The 10,239-nt window shown below is 25.8% G+C and overlaps 1 protein-coding gene across 1 annotated transcript; it reads left to right on the forward strand.

Moving 5' to 3' along the window:
* Positions 1-5,240: 5,240 nt before the first annotated feature.
* LOC145833551 (TBC1 domain family member 15-like) lies at positions 5,241-6,466 on the forward strand. Its single transcript, XM_082940719.1, has 2 exons — positions 5,241-6,037; positions 6,169-6,466. Exons 1-2 carry the CDS (start codon positions 5,241-5,243, stop codon positions 6,464-6,466), a joined length of 1,095 nt encoding a protein of 364 aa, XP_082796845.1.
* The last annotated feature ends 3,773 nt before the right edge of the window (positions 6,467-10,239 follow it).

Here is a 10,239-nt window from a genome sequence, read left to right on the forward strand (position 1 = left end):
CCTGAATTTCGCTAAATCTTTAAAATTTTTTGTTAACTAGAAATAATAATGTACTCATCTTAAAACGCTGACATAAACTTTATAATTATACCAATTAATCTCTTTATTCTTTTAGTATTTCGTTACTTTATGTTAGTACATACTTTTATAAAAATAATTTAAATGCACTGTTTGACAACATTTTTTCAAAGTACAGATTTCAGTTGAATTTCATAAATGTTAAAACTGTTCAATAATTTTAAATTAAAAGTATTAAAACTTTAAGCTAAAGTAATATGTTATCGAGGTTTAACTGTTTTTTTAATAAGTTGATATAAAAATATAAATCAGGCATACAGTTTTTGTCGCTTTTAGTAGATTTTTAGATAGACTTAATGTATTGATGAACAAGCCAAAGTTTTACAACTTTAAAAAGATGACCATGGAGCTAGTTGTTGTGTTCGAAACTTCAAACATTTGCAAACAAACATTTTCGACTATTAACATCAACAAGGATAAGCTAATTTCAAACTAAATCAGTTTTCCATTGCATATCAAGATTGTCCCAAACTGTTATGCAACTAGATCTAAACAAGTCTGATATCTGATCAACCAAAAGTGCTTCATCCGTTTCTTTTTTTTTTTTTTGCTTTTTTTTAGGTTAAACTGTTTATTATATCAGAACTATTTGTTGTTTTGCTTCTTTTATATGTGTAACAATATAAAATAAATCTTTATTATTTTGTTTAAATTAAATATTAGTGGTTTAATATTGTAATGTTAGTTTACTGTTGAATTAAGTCTTATAAATGTAAGCTCTAGCCAAGGATTGCCAAAACTAGTTAAATCTGAGTACTTAATATTTTTTATATGTTTTAGCTTGACTATACGCTCGAGTAATTTTTAGTAACTAAATTATTGTATTTAATTCTAGATAGTTTTTATTCGGTCCAGAGTTTTCATAAATATATATTTTGAGCACTTTATAAACATTAACATAAAAATCCATACTTGAAAAAGTTAGTAATTAATAAATGGATTCAAATCTTAAAAATACCCGATCCATTAGCATCCAGCGGAATCCAAATCTTTATTGAAATAAGTTCTCAGTCGTTCAAGGTCTTTATATAAAACTAGTTTTTAGCTCGATCCTGATGATACTTTCAAATAAGGATTCGTATCTAAACAACGATCCAGCCCTAGTTTAAATGTTTAGATAGATTGTCAGTTATTAAAAAAAACTTATAATTTGATATAAGTAGCAGAAATTTGGAAATAATGTCACAAAAGTTTATGATTTATTTTAGTAGATAAAAATATAGATTAGAAAAGTTTACATAAACATTTTATAAACTAGCCTAGTGATGAAATTTTTAATGCAACTACAAAAATTACTTAAATCTACATTTGCCTACACAAAAAAAAAATTACTTAATTAAATTTTAGTAATAGTCGAATATACTTAATGTATAATAGTACTTGCTCGGACTGAAAAATACAAAAGTAAATATAAAGCAAAATTTATATATCATCTAAATATGTATTTCTAAATTACTTAACAAAGATGTATATCTAAACAAGATTAATTCATCTGACAATTTTCAATTATGAATTTAACTCAATATAACATAACAAAGTCGCTATGTTAATTGATTTTAAAGTTATATAAGTTACTTAAGTAGAACAACACAATACTACTAAATAAGCAAAAAATAACAAAATTTTACCTCTAACTAGTCCAGGACCGCGAGCAGGCTAATATTTCAAATGGGTTGCAACCAATAAAAGTTAATATCTACGGTCCGCGAACACGCAAGTGTAGTCCGCGAATAGAAAATTTTCAAACTTACACTTGATAGTATAGGTTCAGAGTTTAAAATACAAAAATAGTTTGGTACACTTCACAGTAAATTCGAACCTCACGCTAGATATCTTAAGTTTGTTATGAATAACAGATACTAGAGTACAAATTCGGCCTGGAAATATTTTTTAATAAAGTTTGGCCCGCGACCGCCAAGTGTCTGCCGATCCCTGCACTGCAAGGTAGTACAATAGTTTTTATTTGTAGAGAAAACTTGACACTGAATGTGTAATAGTTTGACAAAATGGCTTTTAAGATAAAATCATTGTAAACCAAAAAGAAACACTAAGTTATTAAGTAGTTCATTGTATGTTCATAGTATTAATTAGTTTGTTGTTTTGAAATTGCATGTAACCAAATATAAAAATTTAACTAAAACTTTTCTTTAACATTGCTTTTAATTTTGGTGAATAGATATATTAAACAAAAATATATATTTATATAAGATATATGTAAGTATTACAATATTTTTTTTTGTTGTGAAAAATTGGCACTGCGTGAGTAATAGTTTGACAAAATTGCTTTTTAGATAAAACCATTGTAAACCAAAAATAAACACAAAGTTATTAAGTAGTTCATTACACAATTTGTTGTTTTGGAAGTTGCAAGTAGCTGTATATAAAAATTTAAATAAAACTTTTCCTTAATCTTGCTTTTTATTTTGGTGAATAAATGAATAAAGCAAAAATATATATTTGTAAAAAAAGTATGTTAGTGTTACAATAGTTTTTTTAACATTTGTTTTTCAAAGTATTTATGCATTGTATTTAAGTTATGGATACTTTATTTACTACCTAGCTTAAATTTTGTTCAGTTTTTTGTTTAGCTTCTTTTAAATTTGAACTTTAAAAACTTTTGTTTTTTAATTTTAATTTATTAATAAAAAAGAGGTTGTTAAAAAACCTGGAATCCTGAAAAAATCTTGAAAAACCCGGATTTTGACAATTTAGGCTAAAAAAACTGGAGTTTAAGGAATTTTGAAAAAACCTGTAATTTTTCACAAAAATAACTAAAAAACCTGGAAAAACATGGAATTTAAATCAGTTTTTACATGTTGACTAGTAAACTTTTCTTTTAACACGAAAAATCTGCCTAACGGATTATTTTTTTGTCCTTATCAAAATTTATTAAGAAAAAAACAGATTCAAAGTAGCTTTACACTTTACAGCATCTTTTTAATAAGTGCATTTTACTACTTAGCACAGTTTTTAACCTTAAACTTAGCTTCAAACTAAAAATAGACCAAAAACGTGTACTTTTAAAAACCTGGAAAAATTCAGAAAACTTAGAAGAATCTTTTCAAAAAAAATTTGGCAACCTTCTATTTTATTTTATTTTAGTGATATATATTTATTTTCTAGAAAGACAAGAAAATACAAGAGTGTGTATTTTAAAAAAACTCAATTTTTATTACTTTATCATACTTGCATTAGTAATAGAAGTAAAACTAGTAATTATTTTATTTTTTTATTTTTTGTTTTAAAACTTTATACGTTATTGTTACTATTTTTTAATATCTTTCAGAAAACAAATAATAAATCCAAACTACTATATTCTGGAAATATTATTATTATTAATTTTAATATTCAAATTTTAAAGTTAATACACCTACTTTAGCTTCTACTCTTTCCTTACAATACTTTTTAACACATAGAAAAACAAGTTAGTTTAATAAAAAAAAAGAGTACTGTGAAAATTTGTTATTATTAATATTGTATTTATTTTGTTTTAGTAAATCTCAATGTATTAATTTGTATTATGTAAAAAATATCTATTTTCATCAGCTAATATGTAAAACTTCAAAAAATTAATTCTGATTTCAGTTTCATATAAAAATATTGCAAATTTACAAGTCTATTTTTTTGTTAATAAGGCTGTAATGAAAAATACTGGTTGAAATGCTATGAAAATTACTGTATAGCTTATTTCAATTTAGGAGGATTTATTTTGACAACTTTGTTTTAAATTATTATAGGTTAGACAGATAAAAGTTAAAATTTAAATTTAAATTTTATATAAATTAAATTTGCACTTTAAACTTATATTTTTGATAATTTTATGTAACAATTTTCAGAAATAACTTGAACTATATGTTCTAAATATATCCTATACGTAATTCATTTTTTATTAGTTAAACTAAGAACTAAAGTTATTTAAAAAACTTACAAAACTAGAATTTTAAAGTAGCTTGTTTTGTTGAAACGTTGTAGCTAATAACTTAATATTTATCAAACGACTTTTATTTGCTTGAAGCGTACACCTTTTGTTAGTTATTCAGAATTTGCCTATTTTTTTAAGTACTGCTTGTTTCATACTAGCAGTTTTAATCACTTGTTATTTCATTTATGCTGGTTAAAAGAGTACTCTTTTTATTTTTTAAGATACGTAAATTATTTCAATTACAGTATTGCAAAAAAAAAGTGAACATAACTAACAGATTATTAGTTATTTGCAGTGGTGAAGCGTGGTATTTTTGTTAGGAGTGTGGAAAGTTTACAAGCATTTAAAAAAAAATGAGTAAGATAAAAATACTACAAATACAAAACAAAAACGTTTTAAACTGCAGTTTATTTTAAAAACAATAATTTTAACACCTTCTAGTATATATTTTTAAAGTTTTAAAACGTGGAGCATTTACTTTAATTTTCTAGCACCCTCGATGTTTCTTGTATAGTTTGAGTGTGACTACAATGCTTGTAATGCAAGTTATAGAACAAAATTAAAAGTGTATATATTTATATTTTAAATGATTAAAAATATTAAATTTTGTACTATTTCGTATTCTTTAATAGGATAAAGCGTTTATTCAATTATTAGCTTAAAACTAATTTGATTAATGACTGGAAATGTAATAGTTACAAATATATATAATTATTACTTACTAAATATTAGTAAAAATTCATATATTAGATAGCCATAACAAAATTATGTTAGCTGTAGCTAATCCACGTAATAAAATAAAATTTTATCAATAAATTTGATTTAAAGAAAACGTATTATTTATTTTTAACTATAGTAAAAAGCACTTGTACTTAATTACATAAGCTTTTTTCATGATAACTTTGTTATGATATAAAAGAATACATTTTCATTTTCATTTTTTTATAAAAACCGAAATTTATTCTACACTTATCATGCTACAATCAACTGAATTACAAATAAGTTTATTTAAACACTTTTCTTATATAATATAAAACTTTTAAAATAATTAACAACCGTTAAATAACAGAATTCCATTTAACAAGAAACAAAGTAAATACATTAAGCAACGGATAAATTTACAATGTTCATTTTTAATAAATTAAGTACAAAAAAAGACAACAAGAATGTCCAAAAAAAACATTCGAAAAAACTTCAAGTTAAAGAAGATTTAATAATTCCGAAGCGTGTTTCTTATGAAATGAACAGCAATTTTAGTAAAAGTGTTCAAACAGATAAACTTGAACGTTTATCTATCAATGAAAACAGCATAAAGTTTTTAGATCTTACAAGAGATAGCCAGTACTTTAAAAGAAAAGAAAATGTAAACATATTAGCACCGTTGTCTGTTGACGAATGGAACAGTTTCAAAGACCAAAAAGGTAGAATAACCAACGTGAAAAAAATTAAAAGAAGAATATTTTTTGGATCCGTCGAACCCGGTCTTAGAATAAAAGTTTGGAAATACCTTCTGGGTTTCCACGATTGGTCAAAAACAACAGAAGAAAACGAACGCAACCAGGAGTTGAAACTTAACGAGTATTTCCGCATGAAAAACCAGTGGCAATCCTTCACCAAAGATCAGCTGAGCAGGTTCAAAGAACTTCAGTCCAGGATGCATCAAATCAAGTTGGACGTCGCTAGAACTGACAGAAACCAGGAGTACTTCAAAGATGAAGAAGGGTGGGGGCTGCAAAAGCTCCAGCAGATACTCAACACCTACTGCATGTACGATTTCGACTTGGGATACGCGCAGGGCATGAACGACATACTGGCAGTCATACTGCAAGTCATGCAGAACGAATCCGACGCTTTTTGGTGTTTCGCTAACTACATGGCAGTCATGCATGACAATTTCAGTGTGGATCTGAAGGGGGTTAAGGAAGAGCTCGAAAAAGTTCAGGTCCTCCTGGAGTTCTACGATCCGCAGTTGTACGATCATCTCAAGAAGGAGGAGTCTTCGGACATGGTGTTCTGCTTCAAGTGGATCGCAATCAGGTTTTTTTTTGTAGAACAATATTAGTTTAATTTCATCCTTTTCAGCGATAAATATTTTTTTAGTTTAAGTAAGTAACCTACACCAATTATAAAAACGATGTATTTTAACATAAAAAATCCCATTATGACAGGTTCAAGAGGGAGTTTGGTTTTGGTGACGTGCAGAGGCTGTGGGAAGTTTTTTGGACTGGCTACCCCTGCAATAACTTCTACCTTATTTTCTGTCTAGCCCTGTTGAACCTAATAAGATCGGAGCTGCTCCAGGAGAATTGCGATTACGCTGAAATTTTGAAGCACGCGAACAACATGGCTGGCAAAATAAATTTGGAAGAGAGTTTGAAAACAGCGTATGAGATATATATAGAGTTTGCCAACAACTTTGAGAACTTACCACTAAATGTTAAGACGATACTTGATTTGGACATTTAATGTGTTTTTAGTTTTTCTACTACAATTAATACAGCATTAATATTTTCGTTTAAAAAAGTTTTTTTTTTGTGTATTTAGAGCATAAATTTAGAAACAAAATATTTAAAACTGTACATTGTTAACATAAAACTTAATTTGTTTTTTCAAAAAGTTTTGGATGCGGAATAAATAATTTGTGATGAAAGCGTATAGTTTTTTACAAAATTTTAATTATAACGTATTCTATTAAAATTTTAACTGCTAATTTATAAAGTTTTGATTTGACTTATTCTAAACCTTAGATTTTTTCAATCGGTAGTTTCTTGAAAACACCCTTTTCATAGTAAGTTTATTGTTTCAAATTTTTCATTACTGTTTCATAATTGTTGAATAAAGTTATTTAAAAGTTATTATGGAATAAATGTATTTTAACTAAAAACAACTTTTACCAAAGATGTTTTAAAGTTGATTTGATAATTACAAAGTAATTTTGTGTTTTAAAAAGTAATTTAACGTGGAAAAAAAGCGTATTATATTTTAATTATATAGATCCGAAAGTTAAATAACATTTAAAAAAAATTATTGCGTGATTATGCTAACGTTAACAAAAAATGAAAATGTTTCTTCATATAAAACAAAAGGTATAGAATAAGTATTATACTGTTTGTATAAAGTACTATAGTAAGTTATTGTAGTGATTACTTTTATAAAAACTAATGTAGAGATGAACCTTGATAAGTAAGTTAAATATTTAAGCTACAATCACTTTAAACCTTGTCAGGTTTTATTTTAATAACCACAACATGACTTATATTTAATAAGAATGAAAAATAACAACTTTACAAAACAAAATAACATTTTAAGTTCTAAACTAAAGACTAGTTTTCTAAGAATTTGCAGAATTTCTAAGCTTACCTGTTTTTGTGAAAGACAGGAAACAAACCTGATTATCAATAAATTTCTAAAAATTTATGCTAAGTTAAAAATTTAAAAACTTCGATTTTTTATTCAATTTTTTCAAACCAAAATACCAAACTATATTACTACTAAGAATAAAAAGTATTGATAATTATGAATAATTTAAAAAAGGTTTGAGTTTATCAAAGCAAATTAGTACTATGATGTTAGATATATTACGAAATATAGCGATAAACAAAGTAATTATGTTTATCAAACTTATTCTAACAAACTTACAAACTAATATAACTTAAACTTTAATTAATCATAGCATCAAATTTGTTTTTAAACTAAAACTACACTTAACTTGCATGAGATTTATTTTACTCAAAATCAGTTTTCTACTTTATGCAGTTAGTCCTAGCTCTCTTAGTGCAAATAGTTTCAATAGGTTTCATCTCTTACTCACAATATCATGAGTATTAGTTCTGATTTAATTCTTCAATAAAGTTCGATCATTGAATAATTAATATACTAAAAAGTATTTAGCATTTTCATAACTAACTTATTTCTAATTGCTTATTTACTTATGCTAGGCATTTTTCATTGAAAATTTCACTGTTATTGTTAAAAGTGTCCTAATCAGTTAGACTATATAATTTTAACATGTCATTAAAATAAATTCTTAATTTAAAATTGAAAACAGTTATTTGTTAGTATCATACTTGAGAGAAACAACAATTCACTGATTACTCAAGTGTATTTTATTTTGATTGTTTGTGTTTTTTTAGAAAGCTTCTAACTCAGTACTCTCCAAAAAATGTTACAAGAAAATATCAAAACTAAATTGTTTTACGCAACTCACGTTAGTGTTGTACTAACAGAGCATAAAAAAAAAAACAGTTTATGATATGTACTTTAAGAAATAAAGCACTCATTGTTTGGACATTTATTAAAAAAGCACAAGAAAACTTATTAACATATGTAAAGTTACTGGTTTAACAACGTTTTTTCGAATTAAATAAGGCTTTTTTTCTTCTTTTTTTTAGCTAGGGGTCACACATGCTCAAGGCAACCACATTAAACACGCCTTTTATAAATTATGTTGCATTTTATAATTTATACATCAATCAAAAAAATAAAAGAAATATATCTGTATTAATGTTTATTTAAAACGATAAATAAATCAAGGCTCAAATACCTCGGTTAAAGGACCGGGTGCATAGAAAGACCTGGCTTTCGAGCTAAAAATCATTAGTTTATATTATCTATTTTGAGACATGAAATAAAGAAACGTATTATTTTACATTAGATTGGTAACATACACATTAGTACAAAGTAAACTGTTATACTGTGCATTACTAAATTTCTTAAATCAAACATCGATAGAAAATTTTTCCAATTAAATACTCGTTGAGATAAACACCACCTTTTTTACAACTTCGCTAGCTGGTGGTTAAAAAAATCACATTAATCAAAAAGATGTTCTGATTGAAAACTGATAAAAACTAAAAAATTTTATTATTAGTAATAAGAGTTTTACATATTTCTTTTTAATCTATATAAGCGTTTAACTTTTGCAACTACTGTAAATTGTGTAATTTTTCTTTGAATAATCAAAAATAGTTATTTTAGTGTTATAAGCTATAGCGAAACAACAGTACCTTTATACTATTGAAATAAGCATAGCTCCGTAATGGTAATTGTTTTCGATGTTAACTTTTTAACAGTTGTGATTATAACTAAACTAAACAACGTATTCACTAATTTTATTTTTAATTATTTTATATTACAAAAAAAAAAGGTTTTCAGAAAAATATCACTTTAAAGGTTGTAATTTTACAGATGATATAATGTCATATGCAACACTTAACCTAAACACATTTGTACAAGTTAGTGTCAACCGTTTTATGAAACTTAAAAATGTTTCCCACCGGCTTATTGTTACCAGACTTAGCTTAGATATAAGTTTTTGGGTGTTACAATAGAAAGCAATCTTTCTTGTACAGTGTATTAACCTACCACTTGAGTACGCACTTTTAAAACAGTGCAATAGTGCATACTCAACCGACGTTGAAGTTGAAGAAGTTGTAGTTTTTGTTTACATAAACCTAATACAAACATGTTAAAAACCACTAAAGTTTACTGATGACTGTTACACAAAAATGAGCCAAAAATGTTAGTTGCAATGGTCAAGTTTTACAACATAACATTATTCTTAACAAGGCTTAAGCAAAGTCTTTTAGACTAGTATAGTATATCATTTATTTTAACAGCTAAACAAATTAATAAATTGATATTGATAATATATTGTTTAAATCAAGTTTTAAATATAAAATATTCTTAACTAAATATATTTTGTTCAAACTACACTAAAAAGTACAAATGGAAATTGTACATTTAACAAAAGAAAACATAAATTTTCACCATAAGTAATAAATCAATTTAAGTATAGAAAATATTGACCACAGTTTTATTTTTGTAAATATTTTATTAGACTTTTTTTTTTAATGTTTAATGTAACTTAATGAAATAACTTCTTAAGGTCTGCCGTCCTTCTCTACCGTACAAGCTCTGCCCATACACATCTTTTGACTACTGCATCCACCGATTGATTTGCAACATTCAGCCGAAATCACAAACACCAAAAACAACAAAAACACCATTAATGACACGGTTTTATTGAACATATTAGATTATTACAAAACCTGCTTATGTTTACATTTATTATAAATTAAAAAAAAATTTTTTTTGTTTAAAAGACACTAATATCTACGTTTTGACAACTTTTTAATACAAAACCATTATTATACTTCAAGTATTATAACCCTACGACCTTAGATGATGATTTTTTTGAAGTATATATCAACACTTGTGTAAGTATTTGTCGTAAGAAC

This window comes from Thalia democratica, chromosome 4, assembly GCF_965202585.1.
Source record: "Thalia democratica chromosome 4, ktThaDemo2.hap1.1, whole genome shotgun sequence".
Lineage (NCBI taxonomy): Eukaryota > Metazoa > Chordata > Thaliacea > Salpida > Salpidae > Thalia > Thalia democratica.